The sequence below is a fragment of the Lepus europaeus genome, chromosome 3 (genome assembly GCF_033115175.1).
Source record: "Lepus europaeus isolate LE1 chromosome 3, mLepTim1.pri, whole genome shotgun sequence".
In the NCBI taxonomy this organism is placed as follows: domain Eukaryota; kingdom Metazoa; phylum Chordata; class Mammalia; order Lagomorpha; family Leporidae; genus Lepus; species Lepus europaeus.
Window position 1 is genome coordinate 84,168,902 of NC_084829.1, and position 27,618 is coordinate 84,196,519.

The 27,618-nt window shown below is 37.9% G+C and overlaps 1 protein-coding gene across 4 annotated transcripts in view; it reads left to right on the forward strand.

Moving 5' to 3' along the window:
• ZNF292 (zinc finger protein 292) overlaps positions 1 to 27,618 on the forward strand; it is a 100,823-nt gene that overhangs the window by 35,087 nt on the left and 38,118 nt on the right. The window contains exons 2-4 of one of the 4 annotated variants that reach the window (XM_062186465.1): positions 14,930 to 15,084; positions 15,267 to 15,345; positions 17,725 to 17,860. In XM_062186465.1, the coding sequence (XP_062042449.1) occupies positions 14,930 to 15,084; positions 15,267 to 15,345; positions 17,725 to 17,860 (370 nt within the window). Of the gene's footprint in view, positions 1 to 14,929; positions 15,085 to 15,266; positions 15,346 to 17,724; positions 17,861 to 21,537; positions 21,633 to 27,230; positions 27,347 to 27,618 lie in introns of those variants that run through there. The other 3 variants (XM_062186467.1, XM_062186468.1, XM_062186466.1) reach the window with 3 other exon arrangements.

Sequence of the window (27,618 nt, forward strand, 5' to 3'; positions counted from 1 at the left end):
GATAGTAGTGGGAGACTTCTCTGAAAATGGAAAGAACTTTGTAACACCCTGTGCGGGCATGTATGACTAATAACCCACACGGTGAACTGAGATAACTGGTATGTGTTTGATTTATGTGTATGCATGCATTTTGCATATTCTCAGTTCACCTGGTTACAGTGTTCTGCTTTCACCTATAGTTTTTCACACACACACATAATAGCACATAAGCAAACAAGAAATTCATGTTTTGCTCATGGTGCCGAAACAAATTTGGGTATATGGGACCAGTGCTGTGGCTCAGCGGGTAAAAGCCCTGGCCTGAAGTGCCAGCATCACATATGGGTGCTGGTTTTAGTCCCAGTGGCTCCTCTTCCAGTCCAGCTCTCTGCTATGGTCTGGGATAGCAGTAGAAGATGGCCCAAGTCCTTGGGCCCCTGCACCCGCGTGGGAGACCTGGAAGCAGCTCCTGGCTCCTGACTCCTGGCTTCCGATCGGCACAGCTCTGGCCGTTGCAACCATCTGGGGAGTGAACCAGTGGATGGAAGACCTCTCTCTCTGTCTCTACCTCTCTCCATAATACTGTCTTGCAAATAAATAAAATAAATCTTTAAAAAAACAAATTTGGGTTTATATATTTTGTAAAGTATAGTAGAAATGCATTCATAAATTTATTAAGATTGCTTTAGCTGCATCCTACAAATTTATTTTTTTTTTTTTTGCTATAAATAATGTCTAAGTATTCTCTGGTTTTTTTTTTTTTTATTTTAGTTTTAAAAATTTATTTCAGGGTCCAGCACTGTGGCGCAGTAAGTTAATCCTCCACCTATGGTGCCGGCATCCCTTATGGGTGCTGATTCTAGTCCCAGCTGCTCCTCTTCTGATCCAGCTCTCTGCTGATGGCCTGGGAAAGCAGTAGAAAATGGCCCAATTGCTTGGGCCCCTGCACCCTGGAGGAAACCTGGCGGAGGTTCCTGGCTCCTGGATTCTAATCGGCCCAGTTCTGGCTGTTGTGGCCATTTGAGGAGTGAACCAGCGGATGGAAGACCTTTCTCTCTGTCTCTCTGTTGTAATTCTACCTGTTAAATAAATAAATAAATCTCTTTTTTTCAAATATTATTCTGAATGTTCCTTTTTTAAAAAAAAATATTCATTTATTTATTTGAAAGAGTTACACAGAGAGAGAAGGAGAGGCAGAGAGAGAGAGAGGTCTTCATCTGCCGATTCACTACCCAGTTGACCACAACCACCAGAGCTGTGCCCATCCGAAGCCAGGAGCCAGGAGATTCTTCTGGGACTCCCATGTGGGTGCAGGGGCTCAAGGACTTGAACCATTTTCTACTGCTTTCCCAGGCCATAGCAGAGAGCTGGATCAGAAGTGAGCAGCTGGGACTCAAACCGGCACCCATATGGGATACCAGCACTGCAGGAGGCGGCTTTACCTGCTACACCACAGCGCCGACCCTAATAAATAAAAAAAATTTTATTCCAAAGACAGAAAAAGAGAGAGAGAGAGATCTTCCATCTGCTTCTTGACTCCTTAAATGCTCTATAGCTGGGGCTGGGCCAGTTAGAAGCCAGAAGGCAGAAACTCATCCTGGGTCTTCCCAGAGTAGCAGCAGGTCCCAGGTACTTCACTCATTACCTACTGCCTCCTAAGCTGTGCATTAGCAGGAAGGTGAACCAGAAGTGGAGCCAAGATTTAAACTCAGAGACTTCAATATGAAGTTCAAAGCCGCATCTTAACTGCTGTGGCAAATGCCGACTCCTATATTCTCTGATTACCATTATGATTTCTTCTACCTGTGACTTAGAAATACATTTTAAAATGTCCATATTTAAGTTTTCTCTGTAGGAGTATTCTTTTCTTCATAGTGTATAAATGCATTGCATTGTTTACAAAGAGTGTGAACGATGTATTTGTTATTTCTTGTGATTGTTCATGTGACCTAGTTTGATCAGATTTTTCAGTGTTTTATTTGTGTTTAAGAGTGTGTACTCTCTAATGGTTTAGGTGTAGAGAATTTTATACTCAATTATTTTTTCTTTAGTTTGATTTTCTATTTATCACTAACTCCAATCATATTCTCCTTCAATTATATAATTCTCTTAGCTCATTCAAGCACATTAGGTAGTCAGTTTTATCTTGAAGAAATGTCTCCTAAATTCATCAGACATGCTGTAGCATAGTATTTTTTCAGGCCCATTACAGAACCATCTTCTTGGGATCTTGCTTCCTTACTTCTCTTTTGTGCTGGATTCCATTTTCCCTGGATACCATTCTTTTTTTTCTATTTTCTCATTTTGGTGCAATTCTTCCTTCAGTAGCATCCTGAAAAAATGTGCCAAAAAGGTAAAATTTTTGAGAACTTGCATGTCTTAAAATGATTTATCTATCTTAGCACAGATAATAGTTGGATAGACATAATTTTCCCTCAGTTTTGAATGCAGTGCTTCATTTTCCTTTCATTGCAGTGTTGCCATTGAAAACTCTTCCACCCCCTTACCACTGAGCTTATTTTGATAATTTCATTCTTTGAGTTCTGAAATGTTATGAAAAAGTGCCTTGGTGCAGATCTGCTTTCATTAATTGTGCCAGGTATTCAGTGGGTCTTTTGATTGTTAATATTCATAACCTTAGGTTCTTTTAAGGTGATGTCGTTCTTTTATTTCTTCCTGTCCATGTCTCCATTCTGACATTCTGGAATGCCTGAATTGATTATGAGATCTCTGGCACTGATTTCTAAATTTTCTCATCTTTTCTGTCCTATCCCTTTTACTTTGGTTATGGGGAAATTTCCACAATTTATCTTTCAACTTTTTTTTTCTTTAAATAGTTACATATTTATTTATTTGAAAGACAAGGTTACAGAGAAAGGGAGAGAAACAGAGACAGAAAGAGATGCTTTCTATTTGCTGGTTCACTCCAGAAATGGCCGTAGTGACTGGGCGTGGGCCAGGAGCCTGGAACTCCATCTGGGTCTCCCATGTGGGTGCAGGAATCCAAGGACTTGGGCCATCTGCTGCTGCTTTCTCAGGTGCATTAGCAAGGATCTTGATCAGAAGTTGAGTAGCCAGTACTCAGATCAGCACCTATATGGGATGCTGGCATTGCAGCAGGTGGTATGTTCAACCTGCTGTGCCACAAAGCTGGCCCTGTATATCAGCTATTTAAACTGAGTCTTTGATTTCTGCTACTTTAAATTTTCCTTATTCTTTTTTTAAACTATACATACCCCTTTATGATATAGTATCTTTGGTCATAGGTGTTATGTTCTCTCATCTCTCCAAGGATATTAATAGTTTCTTGAAGTTTTATCATCTCATACATAATCTCAGATGACTCCAAGTTGCTTTTTTTTCTCTTCTTCTTCTTCTTTTTTTTTTTTTTTTTTATTGGACAGGTAGAGTTATAGATAGTGAGAGAGACAGAGAGAAAGCTCTTTCTTCCGTTGGTTCACCCTCCAAATGGCCGCTATGGCCAGTGCTGTGCCGATCCGAAGCCAGGAGCCAGGTGCTTCTTCCTGGTCTCCCATGCTGGTGCAGGGGCCCAAGCACTTGGACCATCCTCCACTGTCCTCCTGGGCCACAGCAAAGAGCTGGACTGGAAGAGGAGCAACCAGGACTAGAACCTGGCGCCCATATGGGATGCTAGTGCCGTAGGGGGAGGATTAACCAAGTGATCCATGGTGCTGGCCCCCTTTTTTTCCCCAATTTGATCTCTCTTGGGTATTAGCTTTCCTCAGATGTCTAGTGATGCTTTTGTCTGTATTTAAAGATGTACTTCCCAAGAGGTGGTTTAGAGTTACAAGCCCATGTGTGGGGTTTATTGTAGTCTTTACCATAAAGAGATCTAATTGATTTTATTCCCTGGTAAAGACCTGGTGTCACAACCTTGTGTGTTTTTGAGTTCCCAGAAAAAAGACTCAGCTAAGGACTCTAAAGTTCTAACAATGAATTGGAGAAAAGAACTTGAGAAGAGAGCTGTCTTTTAGTATGTAAAGTTGACTTAATGTCTGAAAAATAAGATACCTACCTCTCCTTAACCATCTGAACTTTAAAAAAAAAAAGTATCTACAGAATAAACTGCTGGGGATGGAGAATAGTAGTGCCTAATCTGGGTCTCCTAGCTGTGGTGTTTGAGGAGGAAATCAGAGAGACTTAATTGCTTAAAAAGACTTTCAACCAGACCTCTCATTTTAAGCCCTGCCACCCCCTCATTTATAAAGTATTCCCACTTCCAGAGTCCCTTGGTAGCTCTGCAGAGTCAACTTTTGAATGTAAATCTTGCTTTAGGAGTCACTTTTCCTGGAGTGCAAATCTTACATATACTTCCTAGCTTTTTTTTTTTTTTTTTTTTGATAGGCAGAGTTAGACAGTGAGAGAGAGAGAGACAGAAAGAAAGGTCTTCCTTCCATTGGTTCACCCCCCAAATGGCTGCTACGGCCAGAGCTGCACCGATCCAAAGCCAGGGACCAGGTGCTTCCTCTTGGTCTCCCATGTGGGTGCAGGGTCCAAGCACTTGGGCTATCCTCCACTGCCTTTCCGGGCCACAGCAGAGAGCTGGACTGGAAGAGGAGCAACCGGGACAGAATCCGGTGCCCCAACCAGGACTAGAACCCAGGGTGCCAGCGCCGCAGGTGGAGGATTAGCCAAGTGAGCCACGGCGCCGACCTTACTTTCTAGCTTTTAAAAATTTCATTTCTCTTTCCTCTGTTCCTATTTTCCTATTTCAAGAGAGTTTCTGCCATTAAAAATATTATGTTAGTTTTAGTGTGGTTTGGGATGAGCAAGGTACAAAATATACCTGTTCAACATTTTTCCATAAAAATTTTAAATGAATTGCAATAACTCACACATTCACCAAAGGCTGAAAGGGTAAAAAAAAAAAAAAAAAAAAATCCAAACTGTGTTTTTTTTCCACTTCTGTACAGTGGAGTTTTCTAAAGGTAACATATCTGCTATACCAACAGATTAAGTACAGAAAGCAATGTGACTATTCCACTCTTTTAGTCAGACATTGAGGAGACCTGAAAAATTTAAAGATTTGTTTATTTGAAAGATTTACAAAGAGAGAAAGAAGGATAGACAGAGAGATCTTCCATCTGCTGGTTAATTCCCAAAATGTCCACAATGACCAGGGCTGGGCCAGGCCAAAACCAAGAACCAAGAGCTGCTTCTGGGTCTCCCATGTGGGTGGCAGGGATTCAGGGATTTGGGCCATTTTCCTCTGCTTTCACAAGCTCATTACCAGGGAGCTAGATCAGAAGTAGAGCAGCTGGTACTGGAACCAGCACCCATATGGAATGTCAGCGCTGCAAATCGTAGCTTAACCTGCTGTGCCATAGTGCCAGCCCCCGACTCTTAAGATCTGAAAAATTTAAAGCAGTAGCACTCTTCTTACTACTTTTTAAAGTAAAGTGTATTTCAGGGACCAGTGCTGTGCCTTAGTGAATAAAGCTGCTGCCTGCAGTGCTGCTGTCCCATATGGGCGCTGGTTTGAATCCCAGCTGCTCCTCTTCCAATCTAGCTCTCTGCTATGGCCTGGCAAAGCAGTGGAAGATGGCCCAAGTCCTTGGGCCCCTGCACCTTCATGGGAGACTCAGAAGAAGCTCTGTGCTCCTGGCTTTAGATCGGCCCAGCTCTAGCCATTGTGGCCATTTGGGGAGTGAACCAGCTGATGGAAGACCTCTCACTCTCTCTTGTTGCTCTACCTCTCTGTAACTCTGCCTTTCAAATAAATAAATAAATCTTTTTAAAAAGTGTATTTTAATTAAAAATGTCTTATGATAATGTGATAGGTTTCTTCAAAATCCACCTATGCATAATTTCAAAGTATCAGATTCTATTTAGAATGTGGTGAACATCAATAGTTATAACCTAGATAAACAAAAGTTTTTTGGAAAATTTGCTAATAAGAGACTAAAAATTCATGAGATCTATAATCTAGAGAATTCTAGATGTAAATTGGAACTAGAACAGGAGTATAACATTATAAACACATCCATAACTCCACTAGTCTTATCTTTACACAAGACAATAATGCCATTTAGACCCCATGTTAATTAAATTTAACACCTCTGTGGTTTTATCCAGTTTTGTTTTCTTTCATAATAATCTTTAGGAGACTTAAAGGAAGCTACTGGAATTTGATCTATACTGTCTTTCTCCCAGAGAATATATGTTCTATTCTCTGCTGATTTAAATAACAAGAAATCACCTCAAGAGCTAAGCTATGAAAGCAGCTTGCATTTTTGTTCCCAGGGGAGTGAATTTGCTCTTTGGAAGAAAAAAGGTACTTAGATATTAAAATAGTTATGGTCCCAAAACAGTTTGCCTGTGGCACCAAAATTGCACTGAGGATGGGGAATTATTAGGAAAAAAAAAAAAAGGCTACAAGCCTCCTTAGGATGGGACAGTAATGAAAAAGAGGTTGAGAAGCACTGGATAGAGATCCTGTTGGAACACTGTGTTAGTCCACTTTTTGCTACCTGAGAGGAGCCACTTAGGAAGGAACATCGTTTAATTTGCTTATTGTTTGAAGGTTTACAGTCTATATCAAATGGCCCCATTAGTCTGGTGTCTGATGAGGGTGGCAAGGTTTGTGTGGACATGAGCACAAGGAGCAAACTTGTTTTTATAACCAACCCTCTCTAGAAAAATCCCTTCTGAGGACAAGCCCCTAATGATCTAAAGACCTCCCAGTAGGCCCACATCCCAGATACTGTAATTAGATCAAGTCTGCACTCTTAATCCATGAATCCATTATTCATTAACATTAAGACTTTGAATTTACACATCTGCATGACTTTGTGGAAACAAATCCTGTTCAAACTGTAAAAGACATACAGTCAGGGGACAGCACGGTGGCATACCAGATAAAGCCACTGCCTTCAGTGCCGGCATCCTATGTAGGCTCCAGTTCAAGTCCTGACTGCTTCACTACTGATCCAGTTCTCTGCGATGGCCTGGGAAAGCAGTGGAAGATGGCACAGGTCCTTGGGCCCCTGCATCCACATGGGAGACCTCAAAGAAGCTCCAGGTTCCTAGCTTCGGATGGACACAGAGGCACAGCTCTGGCCATTGCGGCCAACTGGGGAGTGAACCAGTGGATGGAAGACCCCTCTCTCTCTCTCTCTCTCTCTCTCTCTCTCTGCCTCTCCTTCTCTCTGTAACTCTTTCAAGTAAATAAATAAATCTTCAAAAAAAATAAAAAAAGGCATGCAGTCTTTCAATATCTCTTTTGCTTTTATTTCTTTCTCCCTTTTAGGCTTGTCCCATAATGTGTGGCTGTCACCACAAATATCTTATAGAAGCCTAATTAGGTCACTTAGAGAAAGAGGTAAGGCATGTAGAAGCTACTAGTTGCCATGCTGGAGTGTAGGCCCAATCTTGCCAAAATTTTTTAAAAAGAAAAGTTGGAAATCCAAGTTCTTAGGTAAAAACTTAGAAATTTTAAGTATTAGAAACTGAGTCAAATTTTTTGAACAGTGTGCATGCAAATCAAAACATCTGTTAGCCATCAATTTAGGAACACACACACATACACATGAGTGTGGTGTCTCCTAGTATGAGGGAATGTGTCTCCAAAGTATGACTCCTCTACAGCATCCTAAGCTTAAGTCATCTTGCTTCTATTTGAATGGTTACCATGTGTCTTAGGAGGCCAACGTGCTCTGTTTTTGTTTAACAGTAATTGATAGTTCTGTCTTATAGTAAGCAGAAATGTGTCTGCTTCAAATTTTAACCTGGTGGCCTGGTGTTGTCTGTAATGCTACACAACTACCTTATTTGCTATGTTTTCAGATTTCTCAATTTCTCCAGAAATCTATAGCATCATAGTTATATGAACACAGCTCTGGAATCAGACCACCAGGAGGCATTCAAATTTCTCTGCCTATTACTAGCCCTGGGATTTGGGGGCTTATTATGTAATGCTTTTATGTCTCAGTTTGTTTTTAATAGAAGCATACTATTATGAATTACCTGATTGCTAACAGGTAATATAGACAATGCTGTTAGGACAGTGCTAAGTAAATGGTAAGTATTCAGGAAGTATTATTTATTGTTGAGATTAAGCATCTTTATTTCCATGAGTCATTTTTCATATAACACAAGTTTAAATTTTTTTCTTTTTTTACCATACTTTGTTTACAGTGTACTCATTAACGGCAGTCTGGTGCCCTGTAGGAAGACAGCTTTCTTCTCTTTGTTTACTCCTCTGTACTGTTCCCTCATATTCCTCTGTCTCCAAATCAGATCATGATGACTTTCATCTTTGTTAATGTGTGTATTTGTGTACAAATGGAAACAATTATATGCAGATACTTTATTTTTTATTTTTTTAAAATAGATTTATTTTATTTATTTGAAAGAGTTACAGAAGGAGGTAGAGACAGAGAGAGGTCTGCCATCTGCTGGTTCACTCCCTAGATGGCTGCAATGGCCAGAGCTGCGCTGATCTGAAGCCAGAAGCCAGGAACTTCTGCTGGGTCTCCCACGCGGGTGCAGGGTCCCAAGGACTTAGGCCATCTTTTACTATTTTCCCAGGCCATAGCAGAGAGCTGGATCGGAAGAGGAGTAGCCAGGACTAGAACCGGTGCCCATATGGGATGCCAGAGCTTCAGGCCAGGGCTTTAACCTGCTGTGCCACATTGCCAGCCCCTATGCAGATACTTTAAAAATTTGTAGGAAATGGAATTTAAAAATAATTGATTTTAGTGCGGAAAATTTTTGAAATCTAGTTTTTCATAATATGTGTTTTCTACAAACTTTTTTTTTTCAAGAGAGACACAGAAAGAGGGTTCTCATCTACTGGGTTACTGCCAAACGCCTCCCATGTACATGACAAGGACCTAACCACTTGAATTACCTCCTGATACCTCATAGGATGTGCATCAGCAGGAAGCTAGAATCTGGAGTGGATTCCAGGACCCAAACTCAGGCACTCTGATTATAGGATGCAGGCGTCCCAACTGGCAGTTTAACCACCAGGCCAAACATTCATCCTTCTCTGAACTTTTTGAAGTACTCTTGTATGTATTTAAAACTTTATTCATTCTGCCTTAATAGAATTGTATTTATATATTCCTTCTTCCACATGGCATTGTGTTTTAGAGAGGAAGGACATAGGCCTCTTCTGCTTTGGAGAATGGGTTCTGATTAGTTAAAAGTCAGCTTTGGGGGCTGGCACTATGGCATAGTTAGCTAAGCCTCCTCCTGTGGTGCCAGCATCCCAAATGAGCACCAGTTCTTGTCCCAGCTGCTCTTCTGATCCAGCTCTCTGTTGTGGCCTGGGAAAGCAGTAGAAGATGGCCCAAGCGCTTGAGCTCCTACACCTGGGTGGGAGACCGACCCAGAAGAAGCTCCTGTCGCCTGGCTTCAAATTTGCCCAGCTCCGGGTATTGTGGCCATTTGGGGAGTGAACCAGCAGATGGAAGATCTCTCTCTCTGCCTTTCCTCTCTCTGTAACTCTGCCTCTCAATAAATCTTTTTTCAAAAGTTAACTATGAGGTTCAATTAAGGCTGAATAGTTATTATTATGTTAATATAGATTTATGATGCATTTTTGACCTGAGGGACCTGAGCAAAAAGCTGTTGGAAATTGTGTTTGGAGTTTCTGGGAAAGTTTTCCTTGTTTCTTAAGTAAATAAACATGAAGAGATGATCTCATCTTTTCTTCTGGTTATTGTTGAGTTTGGATAAGAGAAGCCTGTTACACATTCTTTTGAAACCTGAGGTAGGAGTTGAGCTGGGGGACACCACCGGGAGATGGGTAACAGAATGGCAGAGTGAAGAGATAGATGGGTTTTTGAAGACCTTCTTGAGCTCCTAAACTCACCAGTCCTGGAATCTGCCTTTTCTCTTATTTTCTTATTTTGTGAGAAACCTTTCTGATTCTTTACACTGTTTTGAATTGGATTTTCTTACTTTCAGCTAAAAGTAAGCTTAACCAGTATAAAAGTGAAAGTGTTTGATTCTGTTGCTGGCAAATTGAATAAGAAGTACTTACTTCATAGAATTGTGAAGAGTAATTGAAATATTATAGGTGAAAGCTGCTCTGTAATTATAACTTCACAGATTTATGGTGCTGTTACACTAGCACAAATGGTATTTGTGTTTTAATGGGCAGAATGTTGCACTGAGAGTGAGGCTGTCTTTGCTAATTACCTGTGGTATTACTATTATGCATGTTATTGGATTTTTTAATGACAGAATTAAATGATCTTCAAAGTCTCTTATGTTTCTATAAAAGGAGTGAGTCTGATGATTCTGATATTCCTGCCTGAAAGCCCTGTATAGGTAAAGACAAGGGATACAAATGAGTAACTTTTTAAATTGAAAATGCATGATTCGTTAACCAGTTATGTTGCAGATGCTTTCCATTTCACAATGGTTCTAGTGATCTTAATACCTTGAGAATAAGAGAAGCTGCACTACCAGTGTACTTACTTACTATGAATATCAGCTTTCATAACTTAATACAAGTTATGTTTGCTTTTAACCCAACTTGTTCTTCTACATGTCATTATGAGCATGGCATCAGTTTTCTTTTTTTATATCATCTCTATTATCCTTTTGTCCTGCTATCTTCCTATACACATATTATTCCTAGATGACTAAGTAGCCACCCAAGTGGTGTGTCTCCTTGTCATCAATATCTCCTTTCCACTTCGTTTGTAATACAAGGTAAAAGAAGGTAATGTCTGAGCTACTTTCTGGTTCCTAACATTTTTTTCTTCAATTTAGGTTATATTATTTCCAAAAGAACTCACCTTTGGTTACATATTATAATTAAGCTTTAAAACTTTGACCTGAGGATTGTAGAACTCAAAGGAAAGAAGTAATTTATGAGGAACCTTCTGGAGTTGGATAAAGAAATATAGGGCTTGGGGGAAATAGAAGTATATGTATATGTATATACATGATGGGACTTAGAAAGTTTGTTGGAATTAATGGGGTGGATATTAGACCTACTGCTGTTAAGAGAGTGGTTAAAAGACCTGCATCTCCTGTCTGGATTGCCTAATTTAGATATTGCCTGTGGCACTTAATACCAGCTTTCTGCTAATTCAGACCATGGGAGGCAGCATTGATGGCTCAATTAATTGGGTTCCTGTCACCCGTGTGAGAAACCCGATTGAGTTCTGGGCTTCCAGCCTCAGTCTTAACGAAACCCTGGCCTTTGGGCATTTGGTTATTGAAACAGTAGATGGGAGCTCACTCTCTCTGTATCTTTCTCTGCCTCTCAAATAAATAAATTGATTAATAATAATACACATATTCCATTCACTTTCTTTCTTTTCTCTTTTTTTTTTTGACAGGCAGAGTGGATAGTGAGAGAGAGAGACAGAGAGAAAGGTCTTCCTTTTTGCCGCTGGTTCACCCTCCAATGGCCGCTGTGGGCGGCACATCTCACTGATCCGAAGCCAGGAGCCAGGTGCTTCTCCTGGTCTCCCATGCGGGTGCAGGGCCCAAGGACTTGGGCCATCCTCCACTGCCTTCCCGGGCCATAGCAGAGAGCTGGCCTGGAAGAGGGGCAACCGGGATAGAATCTGGCACCCCAACCGGGACTAGAACCCGATGTGCCGGCACCACAAGGCGGAGGATTAGCCTGTTAAGCCACGGCGCCTGCCTCCATTCAGTTTCTGAAGACCTCTCCTATATAGATTGCTTCCCTTTTGTTTTTGAGGGTTGGGAGATAGAAAAAGGAAGAATGTTATAATTTAAGATGTTAGGGGGCAGACATTGTGGCATAAGTGGGTTAAGCTGGCATTTGGGATGCCTGCATCTCATATCAGAGTGTTTGGTTTGAGTCCCGGCTCCTCCGTGCACTTTCCTGCTAAAGCTCCTGAGAGGCAGTAGATGATGGCCCAAATGCTTAGATTGCTACCATCCCAGTGAGAGACCCAGATGGAGTTTCTGGCTCCTGGCTTTGGCCTGATCTAACCCTGGCTGTTGTCTATAGCTCTCTGTCACTGTCCTCCAAATTATAAAGCTAGTTGAAAGTTTGTAGTAAAATTGTTTCAGAATCATGAGAAATTTTAATTACTCTTTATTTGAAGCCTATTTAAATGAAAGAATTCTCCAAAAATATCTCTGTATTGGACTGATATGTAAAATAGTGGCACAACTAGGCAGATGTGAAGCTCTGCTTTCTCTGTTCACATTGATGACTGAGTTGTCTTAGGTTTGAGGAAGCAGCCTCAACTCACTTTCCAAATTGACCAGTGAAAGTATCATTCATTCATAATTAACAATCATGTATTCTCAAAGAGGAATACCCAGAGGAGAATACATTTATTTAGAAACACTGAGTCCTCTCTCCTGCAGCACCTCCATCCCTATCCTCCTATCCTCCTCCTCCTCCTCCTCCTTCTTCTTCTTCTTCTTCTTTTTTTTTTTTTTTTAATTTATTTGACAGAGTTGGTGAGAGAGAGACAGAGAGAAAGGTCTTCCTTCCGTTGGTTCACCCCACAAATGACCGCTACTGCCAGAGCTATGCCGATCCGAAGCCAGGAGCCAGGTGCTTCCTCCTGGTCTCCCATGCACTTGGGCCATTTCCCCACTGCCTTCCTGGGCCACAGCAAAGAGCTGGACTGGAAGAGGAGCAGCTGGGACTAGATCCGGTGCCCATATGGGATGCCAGCGCTGCAGGCGGAGGATTAACCAAGTGAGCCACGGTCCTGGCCCCATCCCTATCCTTCTTGAAAAGTTCAGAGAAGTCATTATCTTTGGATTTCCACATATTTCAAATTTGCTTAGACCTGGAGAACTTAACCCTGCTATTTTTAATTTCCAGAGACTATCTTTTCTGTACTTTGAAGGTTGTAGAAACACTGGCACTGTGAGGTATGGTGAAAGTGTGGATTGTAGAGCAGATTATTTTCAGGGCTTATTTGGGGACGATTTGAATATTCTTTTCCCCGAATATCTGAGTTTTTCCCACTTCAGCTTTGTCCAGAATTTTGGTTTTGGACCTAACTAAATATCACCTGCCACCCCACCCTACATTTCTCATTATGGCTGCAAGTTTTCTGTATTTTTCTCTAATTATTCTGGTCATCAGTGTTTGTCCTCACCTCTTAGTGTAAAAAAAAAAGGAAAGGGTTGGAGTTGATTGAAAGTCAAGATGTTTGAATATATAACTGCTGAAAAAATGAGTTTTTGCTCTTTAGTTTGCCAGATTATCTTTCTGTTCCTCTCTTTCTTATTCTCTCTGATGATTTAGTATTTCTGCTAGTTAGAAATTGGTAGAGAAGCCAAGCACCGCGGCTCACTAGGCTAAACCTCTGCCTGCAGTGCCGGTAGCCCGGATTCTAGTCCCATTTGGGGCGCTGGTTCTGTCCCAGTTGCTCCTCTTCCCATCCAACTCTCTGCTGTGGCCCGGGACGGCAGTTGGGGATGGCCCAAGTGCTTGGGCCCCTGCACCCGCATGGGAGACCCGGAGGAAGTACCTGGCTCCTGGCTTCGGATGGGTGCAGCGCCGGCCGTAGTGGCCATTTGTGGGGTGAACCAACGGAAGAAAGACCTGTCTGTCTGTCTGTCTCTCACTGTCTAACTCTGCCTGTCAAAAAAAAAAAAAGAAAAAAGAAAAGAAAAGAAATTGGTAGAGAGGGCAGATAGTGTTTTCTTTTGAGTGTTTGGTAGTAGAATATAATTCCCATTGTCTTTATTTCTTTCCTTCCAACATATTTTTAAATGTTTTCCCTCTTTCTGCTGTTATTTCCGTTTAAAAATGGTTTATTTATTATTTGGGAGGTGGAAACACATACAGAGAGAGTGATCCTATCCATTGGTTTACTGACCAGAGGTCCACAACAGCCAGAGCTGGACCAGGCAAAAGCTGGAATCTGGTAACTCAATTTGTATCTCCCACATCAATTGCAGAGACTCAACTTACTTGAACTATCCCCTGAACATCCCCTAGAATCAGAAGTTTAGCAAGGCCTGTGGGGTATTCCAATTGGAGTGTTAACTATTATGCCAAATGCTTGACTCTCCCCCACCCAGATGTATTTTTCTTAAAGCTGCCTCTGTCAGGAGTACAACTCCTCATAGAAGCTTCTTTCTTCAGTATACTTTTTCCCAAGAAAGGACACTTGAATTTCCATACGTGACTACCATGTGATAGTCTTCTGTATTGTAAAAACATTTAATTGCAGTACCATTTCATTTAGCATAACTGTAGAAACTTTTAGATTGTGTTTTTTAACTCTTGATTTTAAAAGCTAAGGTGTCAATGTTTATGTAACTGTTGTATATTCTCTATTCAATAGGATAAAAAAATTTTTTTAGTAATTCTGATGAGGTACAATTTGAGCCGTTTACTTGTTGAAACATTATAAATGATTATTAACTTAGAAAATGCAGAAATTATTTATCTTTTAAATATTCTTTAATATTGGTTTCATATGTCAGAGGTTTTCAGATGACTTTTAAATGATAACGTTTGTCAAAAAATACTTTTTTAATGTTTTGTAGACTGAAAAAGTTTATCTTTGTTGACCAGATACAATCCTTTTTTTCTTAGATATTGAGTTTTTCCTCCTGATATGAAAAATAGAAAACATAAGATTTGAAATTATTCACTGCATGGCTGGTCAAGTATTGCTTGCTCATTTGTCTTCTTAAAATAAAATTTCAGTCTTAAAAATTATTGGATGAAAAGTGACATTTTGACTAGGGAAAAGTGAGATAACAGTTGCATTGATGCTACTTACTATATGAAATGAATCAACCCTAATCTTTTCTTCTACAGAGAACTGGTAGAAGTAGGACAATAGTTTTATTTCTTTTCATAATCTTAATTAGTATAAGCCACTTTTTGTTTTTATAGGTAAAACATTTTTTTCCAGAATTTCTCAGGAAGGGAAGAAAACACAATTGATGAGTCAAAGTGTATTTTGATTTGCATTTTGAATACCTCTTATTATTCCTTCCAAAACAGACACTCCTTGAATATGCAGAGAAATGGAAAACTTCAGAAGATCCCTTACCTTTATTGGAGGTATACACAGTGGCTATCCAAAGTTATGTTAAAGCCCGACCTTATCTTACCTCTGAATGTGAAAATGTAGCATTGGTTCTGGAACGCTTGGCATTGTGAGTAGTTTTTTGAGTAAATACCCTAGATTTAGCTTTTTAATTTTCAACTTTTATATCTCAGGTCTTAAGATAGTTTAATTTTAAATAGATTATGGGAGTCTACTGATGATATTATTACATTTATTTCTCTTTTGAGTCTTTATAATTATTCATATCCTGATGAATTTTTTGTTTTTTAGAAGCTGTGTTGAACTTTTACTGTGTCTGCCTGTTGAGTTATCAGATAAACAGTGGGAACAATTTCAGACACTGGTGCAGGTGAGAATATTTACCTATTAGACTTAATATAGATATTCTCATATCAATTTTCTTTATTCTTCAAAAATAAATTTCATTATGTTTTAAGACATCTAAGTAATAACGAGCATCAACTGGTGCTCTTACTAACACTAGTGTTAATACTTCAAAAAAGTTCATTGGAAAATGGAATTAAAAAATAAGTTTATTTTGGCCCCCAAATTTGTGAAGTCTGTATAGTTTAATTGATGCATTTTCCATGAATTTTTGAAGACCCCCTTTTTATAGTTGATGTTCAATAAATATTTGCTGATGAATAGATGCATTTAGATAGGTTGATTGAATATTGCACAGTTCGTTTACATCACATAATTAGGACTTTGCCAGAGCAATAAGGGAACACAAAAGAAAATGCCCTCATTTGGACTTAGAAATAGTTTAATTAATTGCTGAAAACCTGCAATATGCTTTTTAAGAATTTAACATTTCTCATGTAATCCTTATGAAAACTTTATGGGGATAGGTGTGTTTTCCCCATTTTAAAGGTGAGGAAACTGAGGCTCATATTCTAAAATATTTATCTGCTCAAACTTGTATAGTTAATATAATAGAGTGGTTATTGGAACCAAGGTTCTTGTAACCCAAAGCCCGTGCTTTTTCCTCCTATATCTGAAAATACATGCCTTGTTTCTCTTTATTTAGTGCTGTTACTCTTCTTATGTAAGGTACAACACAATTTTGCACTTAGTTGTTTTAGAGTATAATTCAAGAATGTTAAATTGTGTTTCAAGCACTATATTGGGCTGCATATATGATTGCTTCAAGTAAATTTTGATTAATTGGTTAGTTTAAATAGTATGGTCGTGCTAGTGAGCTTCAAAAAGTATAGTTAGTTTTCTTTCTCTCTCCTTGTTTCTCTAAATATCACAGTTCTTAAAATACCAGATTTCTTAGAATATCTTTTGGCCTATGTTTTTCTAAAATATATATATTAAAGAGGTTTAGTCTTAAATTTTAGAACCATATGAAATATGCTATAGTTAGAGAAATCATCTTTCCTGTTTTAATTTGTAAACATTTAAAATCTACATCAAGCATAAAGTGCTTTAAGGCAGAATTCATGTCTTAATCTACTGTAGGATTCCACATAGTATCCTACAAACAGTAGTTGTTTAGTAAATGTTTGTTGAAATGAAAGTGTCTTGTCCTGTTTGTCACATTGCACCTAACTTTTTGATCATTCAGTTTCTACTTTAGCATAGCAGTAACTTGTGTCTTAGATTTTTTTTTCTCAGCATGTATTTGTTGTTTAGATACATAACTATCCCAGATTTTTTCATTGTTTGGCATTCAGATATACCCTACCATAGAAGTAAACATGTTGTTTATGCACAAATATAATACTGAACTCCTTATGATGTTGATTTTGTTTGCCAACATTATAAACTTTTAAAATATCCTATTTGACACAGAAGCACTTAGTTGATACTTTTCCATGCAAGTTAATCAGAAATAAATAATTCCTTAAACTCCTGTACATGCAGCTTCTGCTCAAAGGAAATGTCTGAAAGTACTTGAATTTTGTTGCAATGGGAATATTGTTATGACTTGGAGAAATAGATTTTTTTGTTTTATCATAGCTTTAAGTGTTCCCAAGATAATTTGCTCCCATTTTTGAGTTTCCTGGAGGTTAGCTTAAACCTCTTTAACTGTATTTGTCTGATTTGCCCTGTGTTTTAACTATTTAAATATTTCTTAACCACACTAAAGGATATAAGTCCCATAAAGGCCATAACTAATTGCTCTCTTCCCCAATGCTTTGTCCATAGACATTATCAGTAAATATTTTCTGAATTGAATAAAACCTATTGGTGTTTTGTGGATTGAAGGATATACTGATTGCATGAATACTTGGAAACAGCTAGTAAACAACTAGTAATCACCTTTAATGTGAAGCTGCAAAACTTTTAATGAATAAATGAAAAAAATCACTTAATTATTTTCTTTTCATAAGTTCCTTTTTTTGGTAAGTTACCACTTAGGCCATGTTGCAGATCTTTTTGTTAATGATAGATGTAGCATAAAATATAAAATGTGTAAGGTATTTTATGCTTATGGGTATTCTGGTAGCTTCCCTGTGAAATAACCACTCTTGGTTTAGATTTTTGAACAAAAAATAATAGCATGGACTTATTTCTATAAATACATTACATTTATTTAAGACTTACAATTGATCCTTGAGATTCATCTTTAGATGTCAGAAGAAATTCAGCACTTTGTAATATGTGACATGAAATTTTTAAGTCTTATTTTTCAAAAATTTAGTATTATATTTAAAACCTGATACGCTTGCCTTTAAAATCTGTTGTAATTCTTTGGATGTTTATTTAATATTTATAGGTAGCTCATGAAAAGCTGATGGAGAATGGCAGCTGTGAATTGCATTTTTTAGCTACTCTAGCTCAAGAGACTGGGGTGTGGAAAAACCCGGTACTGTGCACTATTCTTTCCCAGGAACCATTGGATAAGGATAAAGGTAAATTTTCTAGAGAGAGAGAAAGAGAAAAAAAATTAGATTAGAAAAAATAAGTACTTAAAGTTGTTTTGATACAATTCATCTCAGGATATCTAAAAGAGGGACCATGTTATTAAATTTATCTGAGGTACTTGAGGCCCTTCCCTTTTATTTTATTTGTTGGGGGGGGAATGGATTTGTAGGATTGTAGAATGTTAGAGAAATGAGAATTTTTTTCCCAACATCTTTTTCCAACATGAAAATTTCACCTGAAACATCCTGATGATGGTAATCTATCTTACATTTGATAATTAACTTATATGCAAATAAAAAAGCAAAAATAGGATAGTTCAGTGATTTTTCTCAAAAATAGAATAAGAAATCAATGCTAGAACTCAAATCTATGTCTCTTAGTTCTCTTTCTCAGTTTATTGCTCAGTCTTTTATCTTGCTTTGTTGTGTATGAGTTCAGGCAATAAAGATCTCATTTAAACTAACTGGCAGGTATCCTGGTGGGAGTAATGTCTAAATCACTAATATGTATAAAGTAATGTTCTGAGTTTAAAAACTGTATATACCATGAAGAAAAGAATAGTTATATTCTAGGTATTTCCTTGAGATTATTTAGGAATGTGTGCCCACATTTCACCCTAATCTTTCCCAAGGTATTTACTTGGAAGATTAAATTTAAAAATATCCTGCAGTATAGCAGTGGATAAAGCACATATTTACCACTATGAACTTCTTCCATCATTTATTACTGCTTTTCTTGTTAACAGATGGCAAACTCTAGGTAATTTTGCTATGTAACAGCAAGTAATAAAGGTCACAAGAAGGGAGTGTTAAGTCCATTGCTTGTGGACTCTGATATTTACAAGAAGCCTTTTAGCCAGTCTCCAACTTTCTCTTCAAACTGGATGTTCCTTTCCGTTATCTCTATTATTTTGTCCATGCTTTCCTGATATTTCTAACAGTGTTAACCTGTTTTTTAGTTTTTGCAAGTTTACTTTTAATGTCTCCTTCCTTCATGGATATCCATGGATTAGCTATAATGTTCTCAAGACCTTGAAGAAATGGGAAATAGATCCTCATTATTTAAAATAATGTTAATAAATTTAAAGATTGATAATATTAGGTTAAACCTTTGGCATACTAGCAATATTTCTAATAAGATTAAACCAATATACTTTAAAGTTTGGAAATTGCTTTTATGAAGGCGTCTTTTAGTTTTCACAATGTTCCTGCAATAAAGGTAGGATCTTATTGTCCTGATTTTACAGATGAGAAAATGAACGTTCAGAAGGATAGTTATCTTTTCCATATCACATTTCTAATGATGAAAGACAGTGCTGGGAATTAGGCCCTTAACTTCTCCCTTCTAATATGCCATATTGAACTTAGTCTAAGTGAAGGATTACCTCAATTTTACTATATTGATTCCGAAATAACATTTTGCCAAATTCACACATCATATTTGAAAGCAAGAAAAGGAACCTTCACCTTAGCAGAGATTTCATTTTATTTAAAAAAAAATAATGTGTTCTATTTCCTTACTTGCTTGAATGTGCCTAACAGTGTACCTGTTAACAAATGTCTCTTCCCATCTCTGTGCTGCTTTATTTCTTGATCTTCATCTGACATAGCCACTGGAATAATTTGGATTATACAGCCAAGAGGAATTTCTACAAAGCAGATAGATTGTAGGTAGCCAGACTCTATTACAACTCGTGAAGCAACCAAGGAGATGCTATATGATTGAGCAGTTTTGCAGCCATAATCTTGGCCCTTTGTGATTGAGAATGACTCTTTGATGAGTAATCACATAAACCAAAGATGTATGTTTATTTTCTACATTGAAAAAGTTGAAATAATTAACTTTTTACACTTACATGCTAATTTTTATTTTAAAATTTGATGATTCAAGGATGGGGGACATTTAGCTCTTATATTCTTTAACCAACCCCCTGATGTAATTTATCCAAGCCTACAGCAAGTTTGAAGAGAACAAGAACTCAGATACTAATTGAATATACTTTTATAGCCTATATTCATATACTTGTTTATAATGAAACCTTTGAAGTTTTGATATAGTATTATAGTATTGGACAGTGGATAAATCTGCTTAATCCTGAATTGTTTTTATCCCCCCCCCCTTTTTTTTTTGATTAACTAATTTGGGCTTTCTAAAACTCAGCTAAACCAAGGAAATGCCCTTTGACTTGGGGGAGCAAGGGTGCACAGAATTCAAAATTAAAGATTCTGGTTTCACTTTAAGATCTTAGCATCCTAGAATGAGTATTTTTAAGAACTAAGCTAACATAAATCAAGTAGATGGTTTTGAATGTCACAGAACCTTTAGCCATGCCTTCATATTATTTCTTCCTTTATTCATAATCTCTGGATTGGAAAGGTACTTAATGCTAAATTATTTGCTGCGCAGTTTTAACTCGCTAATAAATAAAAATCAAGAGAGAAGGGTAACTGTAGTTCAGTCCATTTTTACCCTGCTATTAGAAAATGTTCATTGTGAAAAATTATAAAAACTACACTCAACATTCATGGAGTTTCCATCTCTTGGATCTAGTGCTGTCCTTAAAACCAAGCCAAACAAAATATAAATCCCTGTTTCACTTAGTAGTAATTGAGATTTTTAAAAACTGCCATCCCCATACTTAGTTGTCTTTTTTTCCTGTGGACTGAAAACCTTCCTGGTGTGGCATGATTTTAAATTTACAATCATGATTTCTCATCTTTGAGTGCATTTTATGTTTGTTGTTCTCTTTAATGTGTAATTCTTAACACTTAAACTGTAAAAGATCTGTCAGGTCAATGATACCCTCAACTCCTTCATCCTAACAATTTATACTTAAAATAGTATAACCAAGGATAACATTATCTTTTTGGCTAGCTATTTCTGTCTCACAACTTAGTGAGGTTATTAAAAAATCTCTCTATCTCTCTCTCTTACACACACACACAAATTTTAAATAAATGCTGCTCTTAAATTTTATATTTTCCTTATTTTTATCTTTATACTTTTTCTTTGGTACACTTTTTTTCTGTTTAGTTCACTGTATTCAATCCATTCTCTTTCCTTAACATGTCAAGGTCTTTCTGAATTGTGAATTTGTTGTCCTTCTTAGTTTCCTCTCATTGGCTGACCTTTTAAGCTTATACCTTTGGAATCCAGGTCCTTGATCATAACCATAAAAAGGTTGTGTCCAGAAATGGAATCTGTAGGATTCTTAACTTCCTTAATTGTGTTCATTTCTTTTATCCATACCCTTTGATTATCATTGTTTCACCAAATACATCTATTTTCCCTTATGTGTGCCTCATAGTTCTATTGTTTGTCTTATAAGGATTTGATGAAAGGCTATAGCAAATATTTGGTTGGAGTCCTCTAAAGTAAAATTACTTAGATTGAGGTTAGTTTGACCTAATTTATTACTTTAAAAAATAACCATTATTTTAAAATAGGTTTAGATTTACAGAAAAATTATGAAAAATTTCTGTATAGCTCACACCCAGTTTCCACTATTAACATATTATGTTAGTGTGGTATGTTTGTCACCATTGATAAACCAATATTGGTACTTTGTATTAACTAGAGTCCATACTTTATTCAGATTTCCTTACTTTTTGCCTAATGTCCTTTTTCTGTTCCAGGATTCATCCAGGATACCACATTACATTTAGTCGTCATGTCTCCTTAGGCTCCTCTTGGCTGTGACAGTTTTTCAGACTTTCCTTGTTTTTGATGACCTTGACAGTTTTGAGACGTACTGGTCAGGTATTTTGTAGCATATCCCTCATTTGGGATTTTTCTGATGTTGTTCTGTTGATTAGACTGGGGTTATGGGTTTTGGGAGGAAGATCACAGAACTAAAATGCCATTCTCATTACATCATATAAAGGGTACATATATCAACATGACTTATCACTGTTGATGTGAACCTTGACTGTCTAAGGTGTAGTATATGTCAGCTTTCTCCTCTGAAAATTACTGTTTTCCTCTCTGTCTATGCTGTCCTCTTTGAAAGAAGTTATTAGGTGCAGACCATAAGAGGTAGAAAGTTGGGTTCTACCTACTTGAGGGAGTAGTATGTGCATCAGTTATTTGGAACTCTACACAAATTTATCTCTTTTTCCCTATTTAATAATTTATAATAATAGAGACTCATGGATATTTTGATCATAATCTAATACTGCTTTATTTTCTTGGTCAGATCATTCCAGCTTTTGCTGTTGGGAGCTCTTTCAGTTAACTTCTGATCCCCAGCCCACTTTAAAAATGTTACTTGTTTTCATATTGTTTGAAAGAAACACACAGACAGTTTCCATCCTCTGATTCTTTCCCTAAATGTCTGCAAGGACCAGAGTTGGTCCAGGCTGAAGCCAGGATCCTGGAACTTAATCTGTATTTTCTATGTGGGTGACAAGGACCCAAGTACTTTTCCTATTATCTGCTGTCTCAAAGGGTGCACATTAGCAGAAAGCTGGAAATGGAAGTGAAGCTGGGACTGAAAGCCCAATATTCCATTATGGAATGTGGCCATCCCAAATGGCTGCTTAACTGCTATACAAAACCTCTCCCCTCTTCCTGAGTCCCTTTGGCATAATTTTGTCATCATGGAATTTGTTTTTTGTTGTTGTTGTTTTTTTGTTGTTTGAGCACTTTCTTGCTTTCCTGACACTACAAGATGCTCCAGGCTTATCTTGTGTATTTTCTGCCTGAGTCCTAGAATCAACCAGTTTGCCAAGGATCCCTGACTCATTTTATTAGAGAATGGTGATAGAAAGCAACACATGGTCCCTGGATTTGCTCTTGTTACTAGAATGCCATTACTTCTTTTTTTTTTTTTTTTAACTTTTATTTAATAAATAATAAATTTCCGAAGTACAGCTTTTGGATTACAGTGCCTTTCTCCCCCCCATGACTTCCCTCCCACCCGCAACCATCCCATCTCCACTCCCTCTCCCATTCCATTCATTTTCAATTCTCTTTATATACAGAAGATCAATTTAGTTTATACTACGTAAAGATTTCAACAGTTTGCACCCACACAGAATCACAAAGTGTAAAGTACTGTTTGAGTACTACTTATACCGTTAATTCACATAGTACAACACGTTAAGGACAGAGATCCTACATGGGGAGTAAGTGCACAGTGACTCCTGTTGTTGATTTAACAATTGACACTCTTGTTTATGGCATCAGTAATCTCCCTAGGCTCTTGTCATGAGTTGCCAAGGCTATGGAGGCCTTTTGAGTTCACCGACTCTGACAAGGCCATAGTCAAAGTGGAAATTCTCTCCTCCCTTCAGAGAAAGGTACCTCCTTTGATGGCCCGTTTTTTCCACTGGAATCTCACTCTCAGAGATCTTTCATTTAGGTTTTTTTTTTTTTTTTTTTTTTTTTTTGCCAGAGTGTCTTGGAATGCCATTTCTTCTAGGACCTCTGAGTGCAGAGCAAGAAAATATATATTGTATAATAGCATGTGTTGTATATACTTGTATCTACAAATATTTCTATATGTAGCAAGCTGTATCTATGTTAAACTATGAGTTCATGCTGATGTCTCCAAATCTATTCATTACTAGAGAGAGATCATTCTAGTGTAACCCTCCCACTTCAACAGAATGTTATGTAATTGGAACCATACAGTATGTAGCCTTTTCAGACTTGCCCTGTCCCACCATTCCCACCATTGACCATTCATTCATTCATGCAATGAACCAAGTCTAGTGTACATGTATAGTGATTTCAGAATCTGTTAAATTGTACCCTTGACCCCTATAGGGAACAACTTCATCAGTCAGAGTATAGTGCTTATGTATAGTTACTTTGATCTTTGTGCTAACAAATTCCACTAATTTCCAATTTAATTTTTAGTTAAGGTAGCATCTCCTTTTCCCATCTCTTTCAGTGAGCTGCTTTTTATAAATTTGTCACACTCTGCATTATATCCTTGGCCATGTCCACCATCACAGTATCAGAAAGAATAGTTTGGCTTAAAAATATTGTCTGTGCTTCACCTATTCAACCTTCTCTCAAATACCTGACACCTACTAGTCTATTTGCCATTTCTATAGTTTTGTCTTTTCCAGAATGTCATGTAATTATAGCTTTTCTTTTTTTAAGATTTATTTATTTGAAAGTCAGATTGCACAGATAGAGAAGGAGAGGCAGAGAAAGAGAGAGGTCTTCTATCCACTGGTTCTCTCCCCTATTGGCTGCAATGACTGGAGCTGCACCGATCTGAAGCTAGGAGCCAGGAGCTTCTTCCCGGTCTCCCGCACAGGTGCGGGGGCCCAAGGACTTGGGCCATCTTCCACTGCTTTCCCAGGCCACAGCAGAGAGCTGGATTGGAAGTAGAGGAGCCAGGTCTCAAACCGGCACCCATATGGGATGCTGGCACTACAGGCGGCGGCCTTACCTGCTGTGCCACAGTGGTGGCCCCAAATATAGCTTTTCTGACTTCTTTTATGTGACTTAATAGCTTACTCATTTTTATTGCTGGAACGTATTTCATTGTATGAATGTATCATATTTTGTTTATCCATTCACCTCTTAAAGGATGTCTTTCTTGCTACTAGTTAGTGATGATTTGAACAGAGTTGCTTGAACACTCATAAGTTTCGATATCAGTTGGATAAATACCTGGAGGATGGTTACTGTATCATATGCTAGAACTGTTTAGTTTTGAAGAAACTGCCAAACTGTCTTATAAGGAGCAGCCTGTACTGTTTCATATTCACTTCAGCTATGAATGATAATTCCTGTTGATCTCTCCTCTAATAATTGGTATTGTTTTTGTAATTTTAACCATTCTAATAGGTATATAGTGATACCACACTGCATTTCTATAATGACATGATACTGTCTTTTCATACATACATTTGCCATCTTCAAACTTTAGTGAAGTATCAGTTTATCCTTTGCCTATTTTTAATTGTGTTTTTTTATTGTTTAGCTGTAGTTTGTATATTTTAGGTATAAGTCCTTTATCAGACATGTGTGTAACAAATCTGTACTTTCACTCTGTGGTTTGTCCTTTCTCTTAATAATGACTTAAGAGCAGAAATTTTACAGTTTAATAAAATCCAGTATATCGTTTTTTCTTTCATGGAACTTACCTTTGTTTTGAAAACTAATCACCATAACCAGTGTCATATAAATTTTTCTAGGCTGGCGCCGCAGCTCAATAGGCTAATCCTCCGCCTTGCGGCGCTGGCACACTGGGTTCTAGTCCCAGTCGGGGCGCCGGATCTGTCCCGGTTGCCCCTCTTCCAGGCCAGCTCTCTGCTGTGGCCCAGGAGTGCAGTGGAGGATGGCCCAAGTGCTTGGGCCCTGCACCCCATGGGAGACCAGGAGAAGCACCTGGCTCCTGCCTTCGGATCAGCGTGGTGCGCCGGCTGTTTCTCTCTCTCACTGTCCACTCTGCCTGTCAAAAAAATAAAAAATAAATAAATTTTTCTCCAATTTTTTTCCTAGAAGTTTTATAGTTTTTCATTTTACATCTGGTTCTATGATCCATTTTGAGATAATTCTGTGAAAAGTAGAATCTAATTTATGTTAGTGAATTTGTCTTGGGTCTTACTAGTTACTCTCCTTTTTTCTGAAGCCATAAGCCATCATTTCAATATAATTTTAAGACTCGTATCCAAAATTACATCTTGTCTTCTTTCTGCAGTTCTGCACAGTGTGCCATCAGCCTTTTTTTGAAAATCACATTTTCTCATCTGATTCTACTATTCTGTTGTTTTACTGTCTTAAGCCTAAGCAAAACTTATCAGAACCATTTTAAGAGTAAAAGAATTCTTCCTCTGACATCATAAGTTATACATAATGAAACCAAAGCAGCAGGCCTTTCCCAAGGAATTCCTGTCTTCTTCAGTTTTATTATTCTCAGCATTTTTGATGAGATAGAGATCATCTTTGCTTTAACTTTACATACATTTCTGCATGAATTATTACTAGGTTTCTGATATTCACAGTACATCTTTGGTCCATAATCTACTTTTCCTTCTTTTATATATGTACCATTATAAAATCTGAACTCTGAGGAAGCTCTTCTTTCATTGTCATACTGAATTCTTTAAGCACTTTCACCCCTGCTTTGATACTGGCATGATTTACAATTGCATGAATTACATTTTTATAAGCTCATTAATCCTTTCTTGAATCTCAAGTCCTGTAGTTCTCTTTTTCCCCCCTCCTTGGAACTCCATGTTTTTCAAAAAATAAGATTTTTCTGTGGTACTTAAATCATTCAGGGTTTTGTGGAACAATAAGCATTTGTTTCAATAAGAAACTTTGCATTTGAAAGTGAATATGCAAAAATTGCTATCTTAGTTGGATAAATATTAGCTTACATAAAATGTAACATTTTAAAGGGGAAGAAGATGGGAAGAGAGAAGAAGTAATAACTAATAATGCTCAGGTAAATAGGATGAGGCCAGTTCTGATTACAAGCAGTTGTGTTTGCTTTCAGATAGCAAACCCCCAGTTGCTTCTCTCTTTACTAATTTACATATGTATTTCTTTTGTGTTTGTCTTTACTACTCTATCTAGCGAATGCCAAAAGAATGACTGGAACTTAGGCTTGAATATAATTTTTTTTGGTGTTATGACATTTCTTGAGAAAATCACTAAAAAGAATATCTCTTAGGTTATATTAAAAACTCTTAGTAATATACTTTTTTAAAGATTTATTTATTTTTATTTGAAAGTCAGAGTTACACAGAGAGAGAAAGAGAGGCAGAGAAAGAGAGACAGAGAGGTCTTCCAACCGCTGGTTCACTCCCCAATTGGCTGCAACAGCCAGAGCTGTGCCAATGTGAAGCCAAGAGCTTCTTCCAGGTCTTCCCATGCAGGTGCAGGAGCCCAAGGACTTGGGCCATCTTCTACTGCTTTCTCAGGCCATTGCAGAGAGCTGGATCAGAAGTGGAACAGCCGAGACCCAAATCGGCACCCATATGGGATGCCAGCACTGCAGGTGGCAGCTTAACCCACTACACCACAGTGCCAGCCCCATTAATATACTTTTAATAACCTGTTTATTTTTCACCTATCCTTATTTAAAACATTTTTTGTTTGCTTATTTTTACTTTGTCTCCCTCATTCCCTAAGTTGTCTTGTACTTGAGTATAACATTTAGAACCTTGTGAATCTGTGATTCTGGAAAGAAGTAAGCTTATAGAACTTAACTGCAATGAGTTTATAGAAGTGTTCACTCATTTAAGCCTCATGGTACATTTTGTAATAATCATAATTAAATCTTCATAAAAATGTTAGTGTCACTCCTAACTATGCTTATCTATGATAGAATTTTTTAAAGATTTATTTATTTATTTATTTGGAAGGCAGAGTTAGAGAGAGGAAGAGAAATAAAGAAAGATCTTCCATCTACTGATTCACTCCACAAGCCTGGAACTCTTTCTGGGTCTCCCACATGGATACAGAGGCCCATGTACTTGGACCATCTTCCGCTGCTTTTCCAGGTACATTATCAGGGAATTGGATTCCCAAATGGCTGCAAAAACCAAATCCGGGCCAGGCTAAGGACAGGAGCCAAGAATTCTATTCTGGTCTCTCACATGAGTGAAAAGACCCAAGTTATTTGTGTACCTTCAGACCCAAGCACCAGTAGCAAGAAGCTATATTAAAAGTGGAGTAACTGGGACTTGAATCAGAGCTCTGATATGGGTGTGATGCTGGCATCACAATTGGCTGCTTAACCAGCTGTGCTGCAATGTGAATCCCATTAAAATTT